Raw genomic sequence first — 26,028 nt, forward strand, 5'->3', positions numbered from 1 at the left:
TTCTCCGGCCATTCGCTGGCGGTGGGATATCCTGGTCCCCCGCCTGTGGGTTTCCCGATGGTATGGGGTAGTTTGAATACTGGGCGCAATTCTCCCATCGGGAGACAAAGTCCCGACGCCGGAGTAAAAACCGGAGTGTTTCACTCCGGCGTCGGACGCCGCTCCCAGCCCCTATTCTCCCGCCCCCGGGGGGCTAGGAGCGGCGCCGCGTCATTTACGTGCGCCGGGCCATGGCGCCACGTAAAAGACGCAGCCAACGCCATGTAAATGACGTCACCCGCGCATGCCCGGTTGCCGTCCTCCCCGCGGCCGCCCCGCAAGTAGATGTCGGATGGATCTTGCCTATTCCACCCATTACCACCAGAGAAATGGGAAATTCAAATGTTGTCTTTCTTGCTCCATGAAAAGTAAAAGGACATTTGTTGTCATTAATTATATCATTTAAGCTTAAAGGAGTTTGTAAGATACTGTAGTCATGCATACGTATATGCAGATTCTGATTTGGTTTAATCCAGTATGATTAAAGTTTATGGGTTCTTTTACTTATAGCTTGCAAATTTGTTCTACTGTTAGAAATATTGAAGTGGATAAAAGTTGTTCATTCCCAGAATACTTCAGTGTTTGATATGCCAGGTATATTTTTAGATGATGCTTTGTTTGAATTGTCTGCTGAAAGTGCAGAATTTAAGATTCATATCTCTTGAAACATTTAGCCAAGCCAATTTTGAGATAAAGAGTTGAAACAAACCAAATAGGATAAACCAATTGGCACCTGTTGCATCTTTTCTCAGGGTGTTGTTCACAGTAACTCATTATTCCATAATCAGTCAGTAATGACAGCGCTTCAAGGGAGTAGAATATATTGGGCGAGAATCCCAATCCACCAGCCGCGTATTTCTTGGTGGCGCACTATTCATTCTATCTTTTCGCCGCTTGTTGATGAGATTTACTGTTGAAGCCACCCCATATCGCTGGGAAACCCGTGAGTGAGGATGCATTGCCAATGGGAAAAGAGAATCTCAATGGTCGCAGAATTCAGGCCAAGTTCTCGAGTTTTTCCTTATTGATTTGTAGGGAAGATCAGAATTGGGATGATGAATGTTATTTTCTATCTGAGGGAAAGAAAATAAAGTTGTATTGTTTTATTTTGCTTTGTACTGTTTAACGATGTCAGGTGGTAACTTTCATGCCACACAAGTGCCAGGCAATGACCATTTCCAACAAGGGAGGATCTAATTATCATCCCTTGACATTCAATGGCATTACCATCACTGACTCCCCCACAATCAACATCCTGCGGGTTACCATTGATCAGAAACTGAACTGGGTTAGCCATATAAATACTGTGATTACCAGAGCAGGTCAGAGGTTAGGTATCCTGCAGCAAGTAGCTCATTTCCTGAACCCCCAAAGCCTCCCCATCATCTACAAGGCAGGAGTGTAATGGAATACTTTCCACTTGCCTGGAACAGCTCCAACAACACTTCAGAAGCTCGACACCATCCAGGACAAAGTTCCCGCTTGGTTGCTCCCCCTTCCACAAACATTCAATCCCTCCACCACTGGCGCACTGCAGTAACTCGCCAAGGTTCCTTCGGTAACACCTTCCAAACCCACGACCACTAGAAGGACAAGAGCAGCAGATACCCGGGAACCCCACCACCTGGAGGTTCCCCTCCAAGTCACTCAATATCCTGATTGGAAATATATCACCGTTCCTTCACTGTCGCTGGGTCAAAATCCTGGAACTCCCTTGCCAACTGCACTGTGGGTGTTCCTACACCTCGAGACTGCAGCAAGTTCAAGAAGGCAATTCACCACCTTCTCAAGGGCAACTAGGGATGGGAATAAATGCCGATCCTGTAAATGAAAAAAAGACGGAATTGTGTTAAAAATTCAAAGCATTGGCTCAGACAAGAAAAGTGGTGTGTACCTTGCCGACTGCACTGCTGGCCTTTCCCGCCATATTTTTAAACACTTCAAAAAAGAAAATTCTGGAAGCATGGCGCATGGTGTCAAATTGGTGGGATGGGGCTGGAAAACGGCAACAGCTGAGAATCCCATTTATAAAGACCAATATAAAAAGGCCCCCTCTACCCCCCCCCCCCCCCCACCCCCTGCCCCCCACACCACCCATGCAGCTCTCCGGAGGGCTCGCCTGTGGTGGGGGTGGTGCTAGGGGACAGTCCACCACCATCCATAGCTATAGTTGCCTGTTTGCCACCCAAGAATTCCCTTTGACTGCTTCAAGTTTGTGAGGGGAGAGGCGGTGGCATAGTGGTATTGTCACTGGACTATTAATCCAGAGACCCAGAGTAATGCTCTGGGGACCCAGGTTCAAATCCCACCACAGCAGATGGTGAAATTTGAATTCAATAAAAAATCTGGAGTTGAGAGTCTAATGACGACCGTGAAACTATTGTCGATTGTTGTAAAAACCCATCTGGTTCACTAATGTCCTTTAGGGAAGGAAATCTGCCGTCCTTACCTGTTCTGGCCGACATGTGACTTCAGCCCCATAGCAATGTGGTTGACTCTTAAAAAAGTCACTCAGTTCGAGGGCAATTTGGGACGGGCAACAAATGCTGGCTTTGCCTGCGGCTCCAAAATCCCAAGAATGAATAAAAATTCCAACAGCCTGAGTTGCCATTCGTGCTCGCACTGGATGCAAACCTGCGGCCATCGTGTGCATTGGGTCTTTGTGCCCAAAGAATAAAGAGAAACGTTCCAAAACCACAAGCTGGTGGCATGAATTGTACTTGTCACAAATGTTGTTTACAATTTTTCTTTCTCTAGGGTGTAATTGCAATGGGGGTTCATGTAACCCTCGGACTGGAGAATGCTCGTGTAACAATGGTTTGGGAGGCAGACAGTGTGACACCTGTTTACAGATCTACGAGATCCCTGTTGTTGACAATTTGGATTCTATGAAGTGCGCGCGTGAGTAACTTTGCAACTACCTTTCTCTTCAGAACGAAACGTATTTCTGTTACAGTCATCAGTGGTCAGTGTGTAAAATGTTGCCGTTCAATCTTTGCAGCTTGTGACAGTTGTGTTGTGGTCCTTCTGGAGGATCTTAACAGGACAGCTGCATTGCTGCCTGAAGTCAGGGCCCAGCTTTCGAACCTGACCACCAGTTCCATCGCATGGACACGGATGAACACCCTGAACAATAGCATTGGACAGCTTGCGGTTAGTAACACTGACCTGTAGTATTATTGTTTCTCTCGTGCTTGTGAGTTGCACAATTTAGTGGGTGAGATTCTCCGTTGCCCGACGCTGAAATCGTGTTCGCCGATAGGGCGGAGAATGGGCTCTGTGCCGAAATCGGGACCGGCAGTGGCAATGCTATTGGCGCCTCATTAGCCGGCCCACCCATGATGCTCCCACCCCCCGATGGGCCGAGTTCCCGACATCGCGTGATACGTGTGGTCATATAAATCGTGAAGCCGGCGTGGCGGCTGCGGACTATGTCCAGCGCCGCCACACTTGGGCGGGATCTGCGCTGCTGGCCGGGGGGGCTTCTGCAAGGGCTGGGGGTCTGGTGGGGGGTGGCTAGGGGGTGGGCTGTGGGGTCACGGGTGGCGGGTTGGGTCCGCCCACGGCCGGCGCCATGTTGTGCAGCATGACCACTGCAGATCGGCAGCAGCGCGCGTGCTCGGCCTGAGACCCGGTCATTCTCTGGCCGCTTTCGGCGGGGGAGGCATGAGTTTCAGTTGCTAGCCCCTCACCAGTACCGAAATCTGTGAGTGGTTTGCACCGATTGTTTTAGCGTAAACCTCCCATGGATTCTCCTTTCGAGCCGGTACTTAGCCGCAGGAACGGAGAGTCCAGCCCAGTGTCTTTACAAAGAGGTCCAGGATGAAGAAATCTTTCACGCTGCTGCCAACCTTCTGGTAGGTTAAGGGTTGTGGAATTGCTCATCTGAGGGCCCCCTCCCTTTCATTTTAACTAGATCCCCAGCTCTTCCATTTCAACTGCTTGACAGTAGCAGCAAGGAAGCGAGTCCTTTGCATACTACTGTATATCTTAGCTGTGATTAATATTGATGTTGCACCCCATCGCTGTCCAGCATCCATCACTGAGCATTGTATTCTTGTGAGATTTTTGTATTGTTATTATCGGAAGCTTTGTGATTGCCACATTGCTGCTGTTTGGTTACTTGATAGGCTTTTAAGCCATGAGTATACTGTGCTGCTGTTTCTTCAGGATGAGCTAAGCAGATACCATGGATCACAGGATCAAACAAAGGATCACACAGATGAGCTGGAGACTGACAGCATGAATCTGGCACAAGACTTGGACGCATATGAAGAAAAGGCAAGTCATCTTTTTGGATAAGTCATTTTGTTGCACCCTGTTCTACGACAGACACGTTTCACTGACCCCTCCCCTCATCCTCTTTCCTCCTTTCCATCCAGGTCACCATGATAAACAAGAAGGCTGTGGAACTGGGAGAAAGTGTTGATGGAACCCACCAGCATGCTAGTGACTTGCTTAATAATATCACGGACCTCAAAAGGCATATTATAGGTAAGTCGCTTTGCTTCATTTTAAATGTTGTCGTGTTTCTGGAAGCACAATTCTTTGCTGAAAATTTTCACACCTGAAGAATATATGAATTTAGATGACCACTTGAAACGCCATAGCATACAAGACTACGGACTAAGTGCTGTAAAATGAGATTAGGTTAGGTAGGTGTTTGATGGCCGACGCTGACACGATGGGCCGAAGATCATCTTTCTGTGCTGCAAAGGTATGAATATTGACACGCCTGTGGGCCATTTTCTCCCCTCCGTGCAGGGCCTATCCTTCAGTGAAGTCAATAAAGAGTCTGGATTCGGGAACAGTGTCTCTCTCCATTGACCAGTGGCATTTACACCAAGTCTAATTGCCCTTTCCCTTTGGTGATCTTCGTCCAGATGACAAATCTGTTCCTAGATTATCTAGGCAACTGGGCTTGATATTAGCAGAAGGTCAATAATATTTCTATGTATTTGCATCCTTGAAGCTTCTGCTGAACAGTAATTCTCCCCCCGCGCCCCCCCCCCCCCCCCCCCCCCCCACACACATAATCAACTGTTTGCTCCTTATTGTTAAATTGCTCCTTATTGACCTTGTTGTTAAAATGATTCAACTGATAGACTTGAGTCTTTTTGAAAGCGCAAGAGAGATGTAGTGGTTTGTGAGAGATCCTAACTGGGTCAAGAAGGAAACAATTCCCATTGAGCCTCTTGCAGGATATATTCCTGAGCTTGAAGCTTATTCCGGCTCTTCCCGCCCCCACTTCCCATCTGCCAATCTCCCAGACGTGGCTAAATTTACAAGTAAACCGTGCAAAGTTCCCTTCCTGGTGTACTTCCCTTCGATTATTTTAATTGTATTAATAAAATCCAGGCCTGTAAACATGCACGTAAATTGCTTGAAGGGAGCGTGGATCAGAAATTGGATATCACAGTGTTGTCGTCCTCTCAGAGGTTGCAGGATCAAGACTCAAGTCAGAGGTGTAGGGTGGGATTCTCCGTTGCCTGACGCTGATACCGAATCGGCGATTGGCAGAGAATCCCTTTGGACGCCCAAATCAGGGGCGGCGCCAGTTTGACGCTGGTTTTCTGTTCTCCTCCCCCTCCAAACTGGCATCAACGCCCTTGGAATGGCGTTGGCACATCATCGAAAGGCCCTTCCCCGATGTTCCGCAGGCCGAGTTCCCGACCGCGCGAGGGACGTGTGGTCTCAGCGGTCAGGAAGCCACCATGGTGGCTGAGACTATCCAGCACCACCACAGTCAGCCAGGAGCGGCGCGGGGCTGGCCCCCAAAGGTGGGGAGAATTCCCCACCTTTGGGGAGGCCCGACCCCTGAGTGTTTGGCGCCACTCCCCTACTCCGGGACCCTCCGTCACGCCGGGTAGGGGAGAATGCCGCCCCTGGTTAGAGTTGAATTCTTGTGGCGCCTGTTTAATTTAAGAGGGAGTAAAAGGTATTGAATCTCCCTTGAAATGTATTTATCCAGATGTGATTGACCAGATGAACAAGACACAGTTGGACACCAGCATGCCATCTACTGAAGAATTTGTAGAAAAGCTTGCCGAGGTTGAGAAGTTATTGAAAGAAATGAGAGGCCGAAATTTCAGCAGTCAGCAAGATATGGCTGAGAAAGAGGAAGATGAAGCGAGGAAACGTGAGTACATCAGACATGTATGTCAGGAAGTTCAAATTCGCTAAGTTAACATGTGAATGTTTAATATGCTTCTTTCCTGGATATGCTAATTGTAAGCCAGTGTTCAGCCATTACTTTTAATGTATTAATGCTGGTGTAAGATAACAAGAAAGTAAAATTAACGCATTAATTAATTGTACAGGAACTTTGAAATTAATGATGGGGGGGCTGATGATGGGGGGGATTAATGATGGGGGATTAATGATGGGGGATTAATGATGGGGGGATTTGAGGAAAAACCTTTTACCCAGAGGATGGTGACAGTCTGGAATTCACTGCCTGGGAGGGTGGTAGAGGTGGATTGCCTCATGTCCTTGAGCACTTGGCACATCATAACATTCAAGGCTATGGGCCAAGTGCTGGCAAATGAGATTAGGGAGGTGTTTTTCATGTGTCGGTGCAGACTCAATGGGCCGAAGGGCCTCTTCTGCGCCGTATTGTTCCGTGATTCTGTGAGCAGAAATTCTAATCGACAACCTCATGCCAGGCAGCTCTGGTCTATTCTCATTCAGTAGGATTGGGGGATGATCCATGACCTTATGAAGCATCTAACATGACAATCAGTACCCTAAAATGATAGCGTTGGTGGAAGATTACACATGATTGGCTGGCTAAAGGAAGGAAGTGCCAGGTACAAATGGAGGATGATGGCAACACTTCTGATAATATTGGTATTCTTTCTAACGCTGTATTACTTGGCAAATGATAGCAAATTTTGCCATTTCAGGTGTTCTTCGAATAGTATTGCTCACTGAGCATTTGGTTTTGGTCTGCCGTTCTGTGTAATGACTTCCTTCAGTAGCATTCAGTCATGTTACTGTATGTCTATCTGTGCCATATGACAGTCCTTGCTTTCAATCATGCCACTGTGGTCACGTACTGAGTGTGCATTTCCCAGAGGAGGGAGCAAAACTGCAGCTTTCATATTTGTATTGGAGCTTTTTCTATTGAACAGTCCCTGCTCCCTCATAGTATTCCTTCACATTTCTTTCTTGGGATGGCAAGATACATTGAAATAATAGCACCGAATTTCAGTCTGTTCAAAATCCTTAACCAGGAAGAGAGACCAAGAGGGATCAGTAATTCTATGAACAGCCATGTGAGAAAGGGAAACAAAGGGGGCCATTTTATGTGGACGAGTGCTATGCCAATGCTTGCCCATGCACACCCCAGCATCTGCCAACCATAAGGTCTCTTCCTGTTGATCCCTCATTGCCTATTTCTTTTATTTTGTCGTTATCGTTTTTGGTCATAGAATCATAGACTTTACAGTGCCGAAAGAGGCCATTCGGCCCATCGAGTCTGCACCAGCCCTTGGAAAGGCCTCCACTCTATCTCCATAACCTAGTAACCCCACCTAACCTTTTGGACCCAAAGGAGAAATTTAGCATGGCCAATCCACCTAACATGCACATTTGGACTGTGGGAAGAAACCCACGCAGGCATGGGGAGAAAATGCAAACTCCACACAGACAGTCACTCAAGGCCGGAATTAAACCCGGGACCCTGGAGCTGTGAAGCAGCAGTGCTAACTACTGTGTCACTGTGCTGCCTCCATGGATCTTGAATGGAGACCATTCTAGGAAAGAGCATCTGACTATCCACTCTGTCCGTGCCACTCATAATCTTTAAATCGAGCAGAGGATCTGAGGAACTCAAAATTTGCAAAATAGTACACTGCAATATGGGGTTTTAGATTTTGAACAGCAAAAGTCAGACTTTGTGGCACCAAAGAGGTTGGAGGGATTCAGTTAGATTGGTTGGCTGAATTGGCCAGGGATTAGTATTCTGCCCAACAACAGACAGTGATTGGATCCTGCCAAGTGGGGTTTTCAGAGGACCCAGCAGAAAACTCCTAGACTCCAAAAGGGGAAGATGGGTTTCTCTCTGCCTCTCTCACTCAAATGTTGGCTACCTGTTGTTAGTGTGAATTTCCAAATAAGCCATTGGACCCTCAAGGTGGAAGCAGCCCACTCTCTCTGCTCTGCTGCCATATTATGCTGGCCATGATGTGGAGATGCCGGTGTTGGACTGGGGTGAGCACAGTAAGAAGTCTTACAACACCGGGTTAAAGTTCAACAGGATTGTTTAAGCTGGGAGGGGGGGGGGGAGGTGAGCATTGGACTGGATAATTTTGTAACCTCCTTTCTGCTTGCTGTTTAAGTGCTTGAACGAGTCATGGAGCAGCTGGAAAAAATCCTACAAGAAATGAAAGATTTTATTGAAACCATCAGTGATACGTTAATGAAGCATAATTCTGACATGATGGAACTCAGAGATGCTCTTAATGAAGCAGTTAACAAAACTGGACAAGCCAACGAAAAGAACACGATCAATGAACTTCTACTGGCAGAGATCAAGGTAAGATTTTGTGCATTTGTTTCTCCCTGTTATCCAGATGTTTAGGCTCATTTGACCTGTTTGCCCTTTGAGAAGGATTAAGTGCTGAATTTTGAAAAACTAATTCTTTCATGGGATGCAGGTGTTAATGGCAAGGCCAGCACTTGTTGCTCATTCCTGTTTGCCCTTGAACTGAGGGCAGTTCAGAGTCAATCACATTGCTGTGGCTCTGGAATCTGTTGTGTTATTAACACAGGCTGCTACTTGATGCAGTCTTACTAAAGGATGCTCCAGACTCTGAAATTAGTTCAACGTGTTTGTTGAACTATTAACACAGTTCTCAAATGAGTTTGACTCTCTGCTAATCTAACTGTAGTAACTCAGTCTAACTGTACCAGCTTGCTCTAAGCCACGTGCTGGGGTGTGATGCTGCTGATCAACCCTGTCTAACTCTCCAGCTGTCTGTCTGTGGAAAGAGGCAGGGTGTGAGTGCCTCATCCCTTTTATAGTGTTTATGTCATGCCCCCTTGTGGTGATGCTACCTCTGAGTGTCCTGACTGCCCATTGGTTGTGTCCTATTCTGAGTGTTCATTGGTTGCATGTTTGCATATCATGACAGGCCAGACCAAGTAGGGACGACAGATGTCTTTCCCTAAAGGATATCAGTGAACCAGAGGGTTTTTACGACATTCAACAACAGTATCCAGGACCATCGTGAGCTTTGTTTCAGATTTATTAATTACATTTAAATTCCATCAGTTAGCATGCTGGGATTTGAACACATGTCCCTACAGCATTAGCCTGGGCCACTAGGTTACTAGTCCAGTGATATTGCCACTACACCACAGTCTCAGTACAATGACGAGGCAGAGTACAGGAATGAGATAGAGAATCTGGTGAACTGGTGCGACGACAATAATCTCTCCCTCAATGTCAACAAAACGAAGGAGATTGTCACTGACTTCAGGAAGCGTAGTGGAGAACATGCCCCTGTCCACTTGAATGGGAACGAAGTAGAAAAGGTCGAGAGCTTCAAGTTTTTAGGTGTACAGATCACCAGCAGCCTGTCCTGGTCCCCCCATGTCGACACTATAGTTAAGAAAGCCCACCAACGACTCTACTTTCTCAGAGGGCTAAGGAAATTTGTCATGCCAGCTATGACCCTCACCAACCTCTACAGATGCACCATATAAAGCATTATTTCTGGTTGTATCACAGCTTGGTATGGAGCCTGCTCTGCCCAAGACCGCAGGAAACTACAATAGGTCGTGAATGTAGCCCAGTCCATCGCGCAAACCAGTCTCCCATCCATTGACTCTGTTTACAATTCCCGCTGCCTCGGAAAGGAAGCCAGCATAATTAAGGACCCCATGCACCCCGGACACACTCTCTTCCACCTTCTTCCGTCAGGAAAAAGATACCAAAGTTTGAGGTCACGTACCAACCAACTCAAGAACAGCTTCTTCCCTACTGCCTCCCAACTTTTGAATGGACCTACCTCGTATTAAGTTGATCTTTTCTCTACACCTTGCTATAACTGTAACATTATATTCTGCAGTCTCTCCTTCCTACGGTATGCATTGTTTGTACAGTATGCAAGAAACAATACTTTTCACTGTATGCTAATACATGTGACAACAATAAATCAAATCAGTCTCCCTAAATCCTCTACTTTCTCTAGTAAATGGCACATTTTGCCTCTTTGACCTGTGTGCCAAGGGCCAGAATTTCTTTAAGTTTCAACTTCTGTAAGGCATATAAAGGCTCTTCTGGGAGAGGGGTGTCAGATATGATCCACATGTGTTGTAATAGAGTGTGACGTCATTCTGCTAACCGTGTTAAAAGAATGCTACTTTCATTAGAAACTGCAATCCATATTGTTTCTCAATTTACTCACAGCAAAAAATAGAGGAATTGGAGAAGCAGCACAAGCAAGTGATGGAAGTGTTGAAAATGGCAAATGATTCCTTAGCGCAGGTTTCAGACCTCCACCGGATGTTGGACATTGCAAAGGAGGTAAGTGGCACTGAACGTGCAGCGATGACCAGTTCAGAGTGAAATGATTCTGCTTGATTGTTGTTGGTCTGTGGCACCACACCGAACGCGTAGCACGGGCCTCAACTCCCTGCATTGCAATATCAGACTGATTCAGTTTTAAGGCATATTAGCCAACCTTATCATCCTCCAGTTTTTTTCCCGTTTTCAAAATATTGAGGTCCAGCTGCATGGGTTCTGTTGCTTTCTACCTCGCCAGCTATTCTTTATATGTGTGAGTAGATATTGAGAGACAGCAGGGGGTGCTGACCATGCAGAATTTCAGGGCAGATGCTTGATGCCTTACCACCTGTGCACTTTCTACAACAATGAGCGACTGGAAAACAGTCAGGAGCAGGAAATCTGACTGAATGTTTTCTTCGAACTTCTATATCATAAGGATGTTGAAGCCAAGTGCGGTATCAGCACTGCCGCTCAGCTGAAGCCCAGATACCATGTATAAAACCGTGGTCTTAAACTGGGACTATTCTGATCTGCACTGTTCAGTTTGACACCATGCATTGTCTTCCAGTTAATAGCGACTCCGCTGAACTTCTGGTAACTCCACATTTAATTCCATAATCCTGAATTTAAATGAGAAGATTAGGGTACAAATGGCTCCGATTCTTTTGACCATGCTCTCTGCAAGCCCAGGATTGCCGAATCACCTTTGCTTTTTGCAGCAAAGAAACATTTAAAATGTTACCATGTGGGGCAGCACGGTGGCACAGTGGGTTAGCCCTGCTGCCTCACGACGCTGAGGTCCCAGGTTTGATCCCGGCTCTGGGTCACTGTCCGTGTAGAATTTGCACATTCTCCCCGTGTTTGCGTGGGTTTCGCTCCCACTGCCCAAAGATGTGCAGGGTAGTTGAATTGGCCACACTAAATTGTCCCTTAATTGGAAAAAAAAATGAATTGGATACTCTAAATTTATTTAAAAAAAAAGAAAGAAAAAAAAAAAAAAAAAAAAATGTTACCATGTGGTTGAGCTCAGCTCTTACTGTCCAAAGTAACCCTATCTACATTAGAAAGTATTGTTTATATTGCTTGTCATACTCTTCAGTGCATTTCAATGTGCTATCGGTCTGCTGAACAAATTCTTCATAGAATTTACAGTGCAGAAGGAGGCCATTCGGCCCATCGAGTCTGCACCGGCTCTTGGAAAGAGCACCCTACCCAAGCCCACACCTCCACCCTATTCCCATAACTCAGTAACGCCACCCAACACTAAGGGCAATTTTGGACACTAATGGCAATTTAGCATGGCCAGTCCTCCTAACCTGCACATCTTTGGACTGTGGGAGGAAACTGGAGCACCCGGAGGAAACCCACGCACACCCGGGGAGAACGTGCAGACTCCGCACAGACAGTGACCCAAGCCGGGAATTGACCTGGGACCCTGGAGCTGTGAAGCAATTATGCTAACCGCTATGCTACCGTGCTGCCCCTCTGAAGTACAGTCGCTGTTATATGGGTAAACGCATTAGCCAATCTGTTCAGTAAGTTCCCACTATGTCCTCAAATCCAGAGTTGGGCCTGAAGTCTCACCTTCCTAATAATAATAATCTTTATTGTCACAAGTCGGCTTACATAACACTGCAATGAAGTTACTGTGAAAAGCCCCTAGTCGCCACACTCCGGCACCTGTTCGGGTACACTGAATGAGAATTCAGAATGTCCAAATTACCTAACAAGCACGCCTTTCGGGACTTGTGAGAGGAAACCGGAGCGCCCGGAGGAAACCCATGCAGACACTGGGAGAATGTGCAGACTCTGCAGACAGTGATCGTAGCCGGGAAGCGAACCCAGATCCCCTGGCGCTGTGAAGCAACAGTGCTAAACACTGTGCTACAATGACGCCCCATCTCAGATGTTAGAGTGCTCTCGACTGAGCCAAGTTTACACTATTGATTTCTTTAACGTTTGCATCAGTATTACGCGAACAGTAAAAGTATTTTAATTTTGCTTTCTCGGTAACCAGGAATATGAGAGATTAGCGGCGATGTTGGATGGAGCCAGGATGCCTCTCATTGAAAAAGTGAAAAAATTCTCACCAGCAAGTAGCAAAATTCCAATTATTGAGCGTGCTGAGGAGCATGCACGCTTCCTGGATGAGCTTGCAAAAAATTTGTCCAGGTAAATTCATTTCAAAGTCGATAAAAATGTATCCGCTTTTGTCGCCAGTCCATTGCTTTGGATTGGATCCATGGCAGCTCTGCACGGAGGCAGTTTTCCCATTATGCTTTTGTGTTATCTAACTGGCTCAATAGTTGGGTCTACTTATGAGGGTAGATGTTCAATGTCTCACCCGGGTTTAAGCTGGCATAACCCACCAGCTGCCCATTTTATAAACTGTCTTGTTTTTAATTTGGGTAAAACTATCCTACACCCGGGCGGCATGTGGTATAACTATTCCATGGTCTTTCAGATGCCAATTCCAGAACATGTGGTGATATGCGTCACTGTAAATACACAAGGGGTTAATGCAAATACACGTAGACTAGCTAGACGCTAGAGGGAGCACCAGAGACATGACACACAGACATTCAACCAATAGGTCAGTAAGATAGGACACGACCAATGGGCATTCATGTCACACACAGAGGTGACACTACCACAGGAGGGCATTACACCAACCCATATAAAAGGACACAGCACACATGATCTTCCTCTTTCCAGTGGAGACTCTCAGTGAGTACACAAGGTTGATTTGAAACACATCACACCCACCACGTGGATTGTAGCAGACTGGTTCGCCAGTCTGAGTAGCTATAGCAGGATTAACAGGAGAGTCGAATCCAAGTAGGAGAATTGTTAACAGTTTAATAAGTATGTTAAAGCTATCTCCAAGTCTGAACCTTCCTTTGTCAGAGTGCACATCAAGGAAGCAGCTTATGCTACGTCAAGAGCATAACAAAACAGAACATTCCTTTGTAAACTTGTTTGATCATTTACAATAGATAAAGCTGGAACTTAGTAAGTTCCGTGGGCGTGGGGGAGCCATGGTGATTGATGCTGTGGCCGGAGGTTGCATCACAGTCACTTGTGATGCTTTAAGTCTTGAAAGTTCTGGATTGTTCTTCATGTTTCTTAATTTAAATTTCTATTTAGTGGCCGTTTGGTTTAGGAAAACCAGAAGCCAGCAGACCAAATTACTCTGTTGGCAGCATGGAAAGTTCCATCTTTAGAGAGCTAACAGGTATTTAATAATACCGAGATAAATCTCCCCTTGGCTGTTAACAGGGCAATTGAAGACACAAACCAAGGTGGATTTATTCAGCGAGCAGTGAATGCTTCCAATGCGTATGCTGGTATCATTGAGGCAGTGGAAAGAGCCAAGATTGCAGCTAAGGAAGCCAATGACGCAGCTATGAAGGCCTTAAAGGTAAATGGAAGGTTTCCGATTAGGCGGAGGATTGGAATATTCTCCTTTTTTACCAGTGGGGCTTGACACTACTGGGGTGGCTGTGGCTCAAAAATAGTGTTGAGGCATTTATTCTCCTGCCATCTTGGGCAGGGTGCTGAGGAATGTCATATGTAACGTGCCAATCAGAGTTCTACCAAGTTCCTGGGATCGCATTTGGAATCTTGAGGTACGAGTGGGTGGATAGGTATCATGCACACTCCGCCTTTTTATAGCACGCAAGGAGCATCCTAACCAGTAATCTTTTTGAAAATACCCCCAGAGGCCACTCTCTAAACGGCCCGGGGAAATTTTAAATAGAACACAAAGCTGCTAGAGGTCTCCCCAGGTTTATCTCCGTGTGGGAGTCAGCTTATTTCTAAATGTGTGCGAATGTGTAGCTCCACATATCTGCTCTCCCTCCATCATCACTGCAGGGTAGGTATGATGACAACATGACAGATTTACAACACCAAATCCCAATGTAAATGTAGCCATTTATAATGGAAATATAAAAAATGACACAAAGTATGAGTTTAAAATAGATTTAAATAACCCTGCTCCAAATATCAACACTTCACCAGAAAATTACATTTCATTCTGACTGTAAAAATCTATAGACTATCAGCTAACAATATTTGAAAATGTTGCATTTGGCATGCACACATTGATTCTCTGTATCATGTTTCCTGCCACACCTTCCGCTAACAATTCGACTGTTTAAAAAAAACACGTCCTCCAGCTCAGTGAACAATGCCACAGAAAATATGCTGGTGCTTCCAAAATATGTGGACGTGTTTGTCACTGTGTCCTCCCCATACTCTATCTGTCAGATGGAGAAATAGTGAGCGCGATTCTCCATTTCAGCGGCTAAGTGCCGGCTCAAACGGAGAATTCCCGGAAGTTTTACTTCCAAAATCAGCGGTGAAACATCACCGATTCCGGGACCGGTGAGGGGCTAGCAGTGGCGCCGGGTGGAGCTCCCGGTTCCCATGCCGAAAACGGCCGGAGAATGGCCGGGTCCCCGGCCGCGCGTCCGCATGGCGACGACCTGCAGCGGTCGCGGCGTACAACATTACGGCGGCGGTGCGCAGACCCGACCCGCCATCCGCAACCCCACAGGCCCCCCCCCCCCGGCCAGCATATCCATGTGTGTTTTCACTGTGATGATGGTTTCTGCCATCTAACACCCCTTGAGGAAATGACTCGCAGTCCCTCACCATCCTCTGGTTAAAAGAAAATGAGCCCTCAACTCTCCTCTGATCCTTCTACCAGTCACGTTGGCATCTAAGCCGTTGAGCTTTCTGCTAATGGAAGTGAGCGAAGAGTTAACTGTTTTACTTGAACATATTTTTGCAAACTGCATTTCAGCAAGTAATGGATGAAGATCTGGCTCAACAAGCGGTTGATTTGAAGAAGGCAGGCACCCTGCTCGAGAAAGAAGCTAAAAAGGCTCAGAAGAAATCAGAAGATGGTAGGTGATGATCATGTCCCCTGGTCTGACAGAAGCTTCTTTTGCTGATGTTCGCAGTCAGATATTTTTGTTCTCTTCCCACAGAACTGAAACCTAAACTGAAAGCGTCAATGGAGCGACTCAGTGACGCAATAGCCAAGAAGAAACAACTCCTTGATCAGCTGACATCTGTTCAAAATATGCTGCAAGGCATTACTAGAGGTTTGTCATTATTCTGCTGTGAGTTTTTAATCGGAGGTAAATGCAATGAGTAAAATCAGCCGTCCTTGTAAGTGTAACTGATTCGTGAACTGTTTCCCATAGACCCTCCCTGAATGTACTATTTCTGCCTGTCCTTAGAATAATAGATTTACAGTTACAGGTGTGTCCCAAGCAACCACCATTTTGGTTTTCATGTTCAATTCCAGAGGTCTGGTGCTCGGAATATATCCTGTCAAACCTGGTTCCCAAAGAACCGATTTTTCCTGGAACCCTAATTATTAAGGAGTTGCAAGATGTCTCTTCCACCTTCATCCAATAAGGAAAGGCAATTGTCTCTTTTTTAATACATTCATCGGATGTCAACATCACAAGCAAGATCAGCTTTTATTGCCCTTAAGAAGGTGGCAGTGAGCTGCTTTCTTGAGTACGACTGAGTGGCTGACTCGACTATTTCAAAGAGCAGTTAAGAATCAAGTACGTTGCTGTGGTTCGGGTGTCTCACAGGTTAGACAGCAGATTTCCTTGCTTTTAGGAAATTCATGAACTAGGTAAACAATCTGATAATTTCATGGTCACAGTTTCTGATACCAGTATCTTTTGTAATTTCCATAACTATGGTTAAATCTCTACTGAAATCCAACCTCTGTCGCTTTAATCACCTGAATGTTGGTTTTGAACTGATGCTGGAGTTAATAAGAGCCATCTTGGGTCCATGTCTGTGTAGTACTCCCTCTAGTATCCCCATGGCACCTACTGGAGATGGACAGTGACCTAATTACCTACCATTCATCCATTTGCTGCCTCCTTAAGAGGAAAATGTTTCTGGAAACATCATAGACATATAACGGCCCAAAATAAGAGTTCACATTGAGATAATAGCCCAACTCCACGTGGAATACTTGCAGTGTGTTTGAAACCCGAGCCATTGCACAGGATCCTCAGTGGAGAGACCCCAAAACTATACGTTTCGCGTTTAAATCTAAATCTAATTCCTCGTTGTGCCCGACGCAAATCCCTCGCTGGTTGTGAACCAGATTAGCATATTAAAAGTGGTAGTTAAATATTCAACATTGGCTTTAAACCAGATTCTCCTGGCTCTTACTACTCTCCCACCTGCCAGCACAATGTGAAGCCAGCGCAAATCACTACTGGTCTCCACAAATTGAGGGGGGCATGGAGACAAGGCAGGGCAGTGTCTTGGCACTGCACCCCGAAGCTCTGGTGCCGGTGGTGAGGCGGACTGGACTAATCGTCACTTTTAGATCAAGAGGATACCCTGATCTCTCTGAAGCTGGGCTTGGTGGCGTGTGTAGGCGCTGCCTTCCTTGTAAAGCTCACCCCCCCTCCAAAAATCTTTGCGGTCGGGTCGAGCTGACTCACCCGGCGGGAATCGCACCATCTTTCCTAGTCAGCAGTACAAATACAAATAACCTTGCTTGAATTGAGCTGTGAGCTTGATATATGTCAGGCAGGGAAAGACTGGCATTATGACATAAGAATGCCACTCATGACATTGTTGTGACGTGCCCTGTTGTTTCAGTGTATAATGTATTTTGTTACCTAACTTGGGCCTTTCTTGGTCAAGGTCGCAAGGGAGGATAGGGCCTTTGGTTAAAGTTGGTTAATTGCTGCAGTGAACCCAATAGATCGGATATACTGCAGTAGTGTTCAGATTGAACTTGGTGATGGGGGTGCCAAACAAGCAAATTGACCAATCCTGGATGACGTTGATCATCTTGACTTTTGTTGTAGCTGAAACCCCCCCAAGCCAGTGCTGAGTATTTCACTACATTCCTGATTCCTTCTCTGGAGATCTCCAGCATTACAGATGCCCCTGTCTTCAGCCAATTTGATTAACTCCGTGTGATATCAAGAAACGGCTGACGACACTGGGAACTGCAAAAGGCACTGACAACATTGCACCTCTCAGTAGTGAATGTTTGTGTTCCAAATCTAGCCGCTCACCAAGCCAGCTGTTCCAGTACAGCTACTTTAATAAGGACAATGGAAGTCTACACTGAGTAAAAATAAAGAAACAAAGTTTTATTTACAACATGATATATACACTGCCTGGTAGATCCCTCCTGGGTCCCTGTTCTGGTTGGTGCCTTACTGGCTGCCCTTTTATACAGGGATTAATGGAAATGCGCCGCCCCTAGTGGGGGAGTTCGATAGTCATTTCCATTCCATAGTCCCAATGCGGCTATTACATTACTCTTCCCCCCAACATCCCCCAAGTCCAAAGACCCCCTTGATGACCGATGAGGTGGAGAAGGAGAAGCAGGCGGGGGAGGTGGAGTCCTTATCGACCCCGGTAAATTGCCATTGAGCTGGTGCGCTGGGTCAGTCGGCATATACCCTTCTGGTGAAGGCCATCTGCAGCAAGAACATGGTGGCGGATGACTGGGGAGGGGGAACCTGATCGGCATCAGAGACCTCCGAGTTCTGCATTCCCAACTCACAGTCGGAACACACAACGTTGATTATGTCAGCTTCGTGAGAGACTGGAGGCGTCACAACAGGATGGTCCGGCAATGGGTCCGGAGGATTCAGGTCAGGTTTCCTTCGAGGAATCTTATGAGGGAGAAACCTCCGTGAGCCAATGTGATCCAAATGCCATTGCATTCGTTGTCTCCAGACCCAAACTTGGTAAGAGGCTGGTCCTGTTTGGTGGGCGACAATCCAGAAAGCCAGCAAACACCGTCGTTGAAGTTACAAACAAACACCTCGTCGTCCGGTGCAAAGAGTTGAAGAGATCAATGTCGAACTGGCAACGCTCTTGCAAATCCCCTTCGCGCCAATGTCCGGGATAATAAAACTCAAATCCTGTACGAAGCCTACGACTCATTAATATCTCACCGAGGGCCACCCAGGTTACTGCTTGCGGCGTGGTCCTATATCAGAACAAAAATGTGCCAGCCTGGTGTCCATCAATCCCGAAGTCTGTTTATTAACCGTTTGCGTGGCCCTCTCTGCCAACCTTTTATACAGAGGTTGATAGAGATCCCTCGCCCCTGGCGGAGGATCACATAATCCACAGCGACCATGGGGAAGACAATAATTCCCGCCACGTGCAGGCTATTACAGCTACAACACTGGCATCTACCCCGCAAAACGTAAAATTGCCCAGGTAAGTCTTGTCCACAAAAAGTAGGACAAATCCCACCCAACCAATTACCAAGCCCATCAGTCTACTCTCGATCATCAGCAAAGTGGGGTTGACAGGGCTGTCACGTGGCACTTGCATAGCAAGAACCTGCTCACTGAGGCTCAGTTTGGGTTCTGCCAAGGCTACCCAGTACCTGACCTCAATGCCGCCTCGGTCCAAACATACACAAAAGAACTGAACTCAAAGACGTGAGGTGGCTGCCCTCGACACCAAGGCAGCATTTGACCGAGTGTGACACCAAGGAGCCCGAGCAAAACCGGAAATCAGGGGGAAACTCTCCGCTGGTTGGAGTCACACCTAGCACAAAGAAGGATGGTTGTGGTTGTTTAAGATCAGTCATCGCAACCTGAGGACATCACTGCAGGAGTTCCTCTGGTTGGTATCCCAGGTCCAATCATCTTCAGTTGCTTCACCATATCCTCAGAAGTGGGGATGTTCACTGATGTCTTCACAATGTTCAGCACCAGTTGTAACTCCTCAGAGACTGGTGCAGCAAGTGTACATATGCAGCAAGACCAGGAGAATACCCAGGGGCTGGTAAGTAACAAATAACATTCATGCCACACAAGTGCTGTGTAAATCTCCAATACGAGCTAATTCAACCATTGGCACTGAATCCCCCACCATCAACGTTATGGGGAGTTACCATTGACCAGAAATTGAGCTGGGCCAGTCATATAAATACTGTGGCTACAAGAGCATGTCAGAGGCTGGAAATTCTGCAGCAAGTAACTCACATCCTGACTCCCCAAAGCCAGTCCATCTACAAGGCTCTAGTCAGGAGCTTGATGGAATACTACTCCCTTGCCTGGATGAATGCAGCTCCAACAATGATCCAGAAGCTGGACACCATCCAGAACAAAGCAGCCTGTTTGTTTGGCACTCCATCCACCACCTTAAAAATTCACTACCTCTACCACTGGCGCACAATGGAAGCAGTGTGTACCATCTACAAGATGCCCTGCAGCAACATGACAAGACTCCTTCATCAGAAACTTCCAAACCCACAACCTCTACCATCTAGAAGGACAAGGGTAACAGATGCATGAGAACACCAACGCTTACAAATGGACCTCCCAAGCCTTGTACCATCCTGGCTTGGGAATATATCGCAGTTCCTTCATTGTCACTGAGACAAAATCCTGGAACTCTTTTCCTAACAGCACTGCGGATGTACCTCCACTACATGGAGTGCAGCAGTTCAAGAAGACAACGCACCAACACCTTCACTAAGGCAACTAGGGGTGGGCAATAAATTCTGGCTTAGCCAGTGGTGCTAACATGTAATTGAATTTTTTAAAAGTTGGGTTTTGTCGCCCGTTAATCAGCTCTGAGGTTCCAGGAGGTGTGAGTCGGTCATAGTAGAGTACTGGAGCTCAATCTGCTCTTCCGATAACGGTGCTAAACTCCTGTAATCCTTTGAGATATCTGTGGTCTTCCAATTCTGGCCTCTTCGGCATCCTTGATTTTAATCATTCCACCACTCAGCCCCAAGCTCTCGAATACCTTCTCTGAACCACTCTGCCACTTTTTGCCTCCCCTCCTTCCTTTAAGTCACTCCTTGAAACCCAGCTCCTTCTTTTGGTTGTCTTGTCGTAATATCTCCTAATGCGGTTCAGTACCATATCTTAGGCAGCACAATAACACAGTGGATAGACATTTGCTTCACAGCTCCAGGATCCCAGCTTGGGTCACTGCCTGTGCGGAGTCTGCACGTTCTCCCCGTGTCTCCGTGGGTTTCCTCCGGCTGCTCCTGTTTCCTCCCACAGTCCAAAGATGTGCGGGTTAGGTGGATTGGCCATGATAAATTGCCCTTAGTGTCCAAAAAAAGGTTAAGTGGGGTTACTGGGCTACGGAATAGGGTGGAGGTGTGGGCTTGAGTAGGGTGCTCTTTCCAAGGCCAGTGCAGGCTCGATGGGCCGAATGGTCTCCTTTTGCACTGTAAGATCTATGATCTTGTTAGGTAGCGCCCCAGTGAAGCCGCTTGGGATTCTTCGCTATGTTAAATGCGATATACAGACACCAGTTATTGTTGTTATTCTGTCTCAGATAGTCCAGTCCACAGCAGGGCTTGTTCTTCCTCCCTCAGTATGCTTAAATTTGCAATTGATTCCACAATTGGGAAGCTGCGATGCCAAACTACATCCAGCTACACGCCACCAAGAGTTGTAGTCAGTGGCAACCACCTTAACAGATTGTTACAAATATAGTAGGGAGCGCAGAGTAGATTTGACCCAAGACCCCTTTATTTATTTTTAGATGTACCTTGCTGTTAGGTCTCTGATTTTGCCGATGCCATCACAGTGTGAGTTCTGTTTTCCTTGCAGGCGATATTGCTGATAGCATTACAAGTGCTAAGCTTGTAGCTGCTACTGCGAACAACACAGCTGTGAATGTGCAGAACACTCTGGTGCCTATGAAAAAGAACCTGGAGCAATGGAGAGAGAAATATGGCGGAATGCCTTCCGACAGTGAGGATTTTAACAGAACTCTCGAAGAAGCAAATAAATCTGGTGTGTGGCATTTCATCCCTCCCTCCCAACACACACACACACACATACACACATACAATAGTTTACTTGTAAGGTCCCAGAGTGGAGTCATTGAGACAGATTTTCCAAAAGTGTTTAATTCTGATTTTCCGTCATGGATTATATATCTGTAATAACATTTCCAACGCCATTTTATTGTATATATTGGATGGTTGATACTTTTGGCACTAGGTTCCGAACAAATCCGTCTACCACAAACCTGTAAATGAGAAAAGATAACGTATTAAATCACAGCAAATTAGAATAAAACACCTTGTGGTGAAGTCTGACACTGCCAACTTCAGAAGTGATTGATTATGGATTTAATGGCCTTGTCGTGCCCGACTTGGTGATACAAAAAGACCTTTTAATCTCGCGAGAGGCTTCTCGCAAGATTCGCGACGCTCTGAACACTTTGCAGGATTTAACAAAATCTCACGAGACGTCGCAATCTGGATCTCATCCTCACTGGGTGTTATCCAGATTAACATGTCTACGTATTCCCGCGAGGCCCGGGAACTAACAGCCTTGCCTGGGAGGTCTCGCCATTGAGCCATGTAGTACTGGTCCACACAAATGTGGGCCAGGTGTAACGGCAGCTGGGGAGGGGTCTCCTTTGCCATTGGAGGCCCCAGGGTGCTTCCCTGTAGGCAGGGTGGTACCCTGGCATGCCTGTTGGCACCTGCGCATCTTGGCACTGCCAGCCTGGCACCTTGGCAGTGCCACCAGGCACCCTGACAGTGCTGCCAAGGCCAAAAATAGTGGCAGAGTCCCGTTAGGCAGCAGGGCCGTTCCTGTTGATAAACATTCCGCTATATGTGCCCAAAATGGGACTCTTTATTTCTCGTTAAATCATGCCCTATGATTCATTTTAATTCAGTTTTTGCTGCCAAAGATTCTGAAGCATGGACTGCCCCTCAAGTAAGGTTTAAGGATAAATTTTGCCAGCTGTATGTACTTCAGTGCAGATGGAAAGGTGAAAGTGAAAACCCGGAATGGAGGCCTGGGCCACTAATTCCTCATTACGCCACATTTCCAGCAAGCAAAATTAATCACTTTAAAATTGCGAGCATTGCTAACTGGGCCCACTGAACCCATTCACCCATTAAAGTGAGGTTTCCTGTCCAGAACACAGCCTTGTAATATTGCCTCATCTTCCCAAAGAGAACAGATTATTTACCATGAGCTAAACATGACACAGCACAGCTAGGAGGCCATGTAATGGTTGTTCTTCCTAACGTGATTCCTAAAGAGTAGAAGGTGTGTGAGTCACCCATTTTTCTCTTCTTCCAGCCGCCCTGTTTCCATTGGTCCCTCCTCTATCCTGGTGTGAGGCAGAGACTGACCAAATAAGAGAGGCCTTCAATAGCAGGTTTTTCTATTGGCTTCAGGACTTCCTGACTGTTGATGTAGGAGAGCATACCCAAGAACTAATGATTTAATGACCCGAGAGATGCTCTTTGGCTTGTTGTTTGGAACCCCGAGTCCGAGTTGAGTTCAGAAGGGTCCCAGTAAGAACCCCAGCACCAGTTTCTTGAATGTCGTAGGCTGCAATGTCAAAATAATTGAGGTGGAGGCTGGGAGTAATCCCTCAACAGTTAATTTGCATTCACCCTCTGCTTATCGTTTTTTCTGTCATTCAGGTAGCTGAAGACTTCTAAGGGCAACATCCTTCTCCCCTGACCTTTGAACTTGAGGAGTAGGCGTTCCAAGAGAGGAAGGGCTAAATTTCACCACCCGTCAAAACTAATTTACTTGCACAGAGTTTCAAATCGGGCCTGGAAGATCAGGAAAACCAGCCCGATAACAACCGGGGCTCCAATTTCCTCCCACAATCCAAAGATGTGCAGGTTGATTGGCCATGTTAAATTGCCCCTTAGCGTCCAGGTTAGGTTACAGGGAAAAGGCGGGGTGGACTGGGTTGGGTGCTCTTCGGAGAGTCGATGCAGACTCAATGGGCCGGTGGCCTCCTTCCATACTGTAGAGATTCTATGATTTGTGACTAGTTAGCTATTCACAATTTTTTTGAGTAGTTCCATTGTTTTAAAAGATTTTTTACTTTTGTTTATGGTTGCATCACTGTAACAGTGGCAGTTCTGAATGAAACCATCCCATTACTCCTGGATAAATTAAATAAACTGGAAGCCCGGAACCAGACTTCAAACATCTCTGCAAGTATTGACCGCATCCGTGTGTTAATCTCCCAGGCCAGAAATGCTGCTAACAAGGCAAGTGTTTGTCTGCCCTTTTTAACTTGAACAGTGTTTCTCTCTCCTGTTGTTGTAATTTACTTGTTGCGTTAGAGCACTACCCCACAATTGTGTCTCTACTGAGTTGTTTGTCACATTCCTGAAACACGGAGCTGAACAATTACCGGATTTTTCTTAATGCTTGAAATTCCTTCCATGTGTAATTTAGTTCAAGTCACTGCCAGTATTTCATTCATGAGAAAAATGATGTCTGCTTCTTAGAAGATACTGTTACACTGACACCCACTTACCACACTGAACTTGTGCAGGCAACCCACAATTGGGAATGGATTTGTTGAGCGACATCCTGTAATAAAATCCTGCACACTTCTACATTTACTGAACACAGAGCCCAAATGCTATAACTTTGCATTAAAACGTCCCGGAGACATGCCAAAATCTAGTATCCAACAATAAATCACTTCATGCGGTAAATCATGCGGATCTGCCCTTTGCAGATCTCAGCTCCAAATATTTGTCATACCAGTAAGCATTCTCCTGGATGCCTTTGTACTCTCTCTGTCTCCTGTTACTCACAGAGAAACTGTCCACTCAGTTGTTCAGGAGTACAGTACAGTGTAAAAAGAGATGATGGAAAACACAGATAATTCAGTAGGTCGTCAAGGTTTTAGGTGAATTTTAATTTTGCAGCTGATGAATTTTGAAGCTTCCACTTTTTTGCAGAAGCATAAAGATATGAATAATAGATATGAATAATATGAATAATTATAGATCCAGGCACTTAAATAAGATTTAGGGGGAGATATGGGTAAAGTCACTGGGCTAGTAATACACAGGGCCAGGCTAATGCTTTGGGGACACAGGTTCAAATCCCACCACGGCAGCTAGTGGAATTTGAATTCAGTGAATAAAGTCTCCGTCATGGTGACCTTGAGACCATCATTGATTGACGTAAAAAACATCTGGTTCACTGATTGCCTTAAGGGAAGGAGATCTGTCATCCTTACCTGGTGTGGCCTGCAGGTGACACCAGATCTCCAGCAATGTGGTTCCCTCTTAACTGCCCTCTGAAATGTCCTCATAAACCACTTAGCTCGGGGGCATTTAGGATTGTGAGAAGATTGAGATCTGAGTTTGCCACTTTGGGGTTGTGACATTGCACACTTTTGCACAGATTTCAGTACAATATTATGGACTCTTTTATCTTTATCCAAATCTTTAGTGGAGGATGAAGGGGGGGGAGAGGTGCATGGTTTGTGCACAAACCTTCCTCAGAGCAATCTTCCAATCAACTCTTTCTCACCTCAGGTAAAGGTCCCGATGAAGTTCAACGGCACGGCAGTTGTGCAGGTGCGTCCTCCCAGCAACCCAGACGACCTGAAGGCGTACACCTCCCTGTCATTCTACATTCAAAGGGAAAAACAGAAGCAGAAAAGAAGGCAAGCCGCCAGTTCCTCCAATCAGTTTGTCCTGTACCTTGGCGGACGGAATGTAAGAACGAAAAGCTGCAGATTTTCTTTCACTGTTGCGGCAATTGTACTTGAAGGGTTTATAAAACTACATTTCTCCCTTTGCAGCCCCATGGAGATTACATGGGTGTCGCCATGAAAAATGGCAAGCTGGTGTGGATTTACAAGCTGGGCAGTGCGGAGGCCACTCTGCAAACCGACTCGGATATCAGCAGCGATAGATTTGACACCGTCAAGCTGGAGAGGTGCGTCCCCTGTTTCCTTGTCTCTTCCAACGCTAGAGCCTGCTGGGCAAGCGCAGAAACAGGAACAATAAATGTGCTTGCATATTTATCCTTCTTTCTAATATAATCGAGGTCCAATGATATAAAGGGCTAGCTCTCGCGTTAAAATAGAAGCTAAAGAAATGTGATGTGACCATGTTGTGCGTACCTTTACTGTCGGTGTCATTTGTTTCTCGGCTCTGTGTTGTAGCATTCACGTCCGCTAACAAAGTGGTGATAGAATTTAAGGTGACCGGTAAAATGAATGCAGAAAGGACAGGATCTGATACGGGATGGTTCCCATGCTCTGGAGGCTGAGGGAACTGCAGCCGTTCCCGAATGATTTAAAGCACTGTTTTCCCCGCTACAGGATACTGCAGTACGGGCGAATCTCATACAGTGTTGAAAAGGACACTGTAACCGAGACCAGAGGAGATGGGTTTGCTAAGGGCGATGACACCTTGCTGAATCTCAACCCTGAAGATGTTGTGTTTTATGTTGGTGGCTACCCGTCAGAATTCACGGTAAGCACCAAGTTGCTATTCTTTTCCCTATTTCAGGTGGGGCGTTGTTTTAAACCTGGCTAAGGAGGGACAAAGCATGCCACCGTTCTCAGAAAATCGCAGACCCTTTTCACTATCGAGTTATTCTGGTAATGTTCTGCCCTCTAGTGGTTAGTTTTAGTGATAATAATAATTGGATATTCCTCCCAACCAG

At 46.2% G+C, this 26,028-nt stretch overlaps 1 protein-coding gene across 2 annotated transcripts in view; it reads left to right on the forward strand.

The window, feature by feature from the left end:
• The window catches only part of lama5 (laminin, alpha 5), a 324,952-nt gene that overhangs the window by 255,155 nt on the left and 43,769 nt on the right, over positions 1-26,028 (forward strand). For both annotated transcript variants that reach the window (XM_038803518.1, XM_038803519.1), the window contains exons 48-63: positions 2,797-2,940; positions 3,041-3,192; positions 4,210-4,320; positions 4,422-4,533; positions 6,011-6,178; positions 8,382-8,578; positions 10,457-10,573; positions 12,573-12,727; positions 13,835-13,976; positions 15,366-15,468; positions 15,553-15,669; positions 21,166-21,351; positions 23,458-23,597; positions 24,888-25,070; positions 25,157-25,293; positions 25,682-25,835. In XM_038803518.1, the coding sequence (XP_038659446.1) occupies positions 2,797-2,940; positions 3,041-3,192; positions 4,210-4,320; positions 4,422-4,533; positions 6,011-6,178; positions 8,382-8,578; positions 10,457-10,573; positions 12,573-12,727; positions 13,835-13,976; positions 15,366-15,468; positions 15,553-15,669; positions 21,166-21,351; positions 23,458-23,597; positions 24,888-25,070; positions 25,157-25,293; positions 25,682-25,835 (2,318 nt within the window). The remainder of the gene's footprint in view (positions 1-2,796; positions 2,941-3,040; positions 3,193-4,209; positions 4,321-4,421; positions 4,534-6,010; positions 6,179-8,381; positions 8,579-10,456; positions 10,574-12,572; positions 12,728-13,834; positions 13,977-15,365; positions 15,469-15,552; positions 15,670-21,165; positions 21,352-23,457; positions 23,598-24,887; positions 25,071-25,156; positions 25,294-25,681; positions 25,836-26,028) is intronic.

The sequence above is a fragment of the Scyliorhinus canicula genome, chromosome 7 (genome assembly GCF_902713615.1).
Source record: "Scyliorhinus canicula chromosome 7, sScyCan1.1, whole genome shotgun sequence".
In the NCBI taxonomy this organism is placed as follows: Eukaryota; Metazoa; Chordata; class Chondrichthyes; order Carcharhiniformes; family Scyliorhinidae; genus Scyliorhinus; species Scyliorhinus canicula.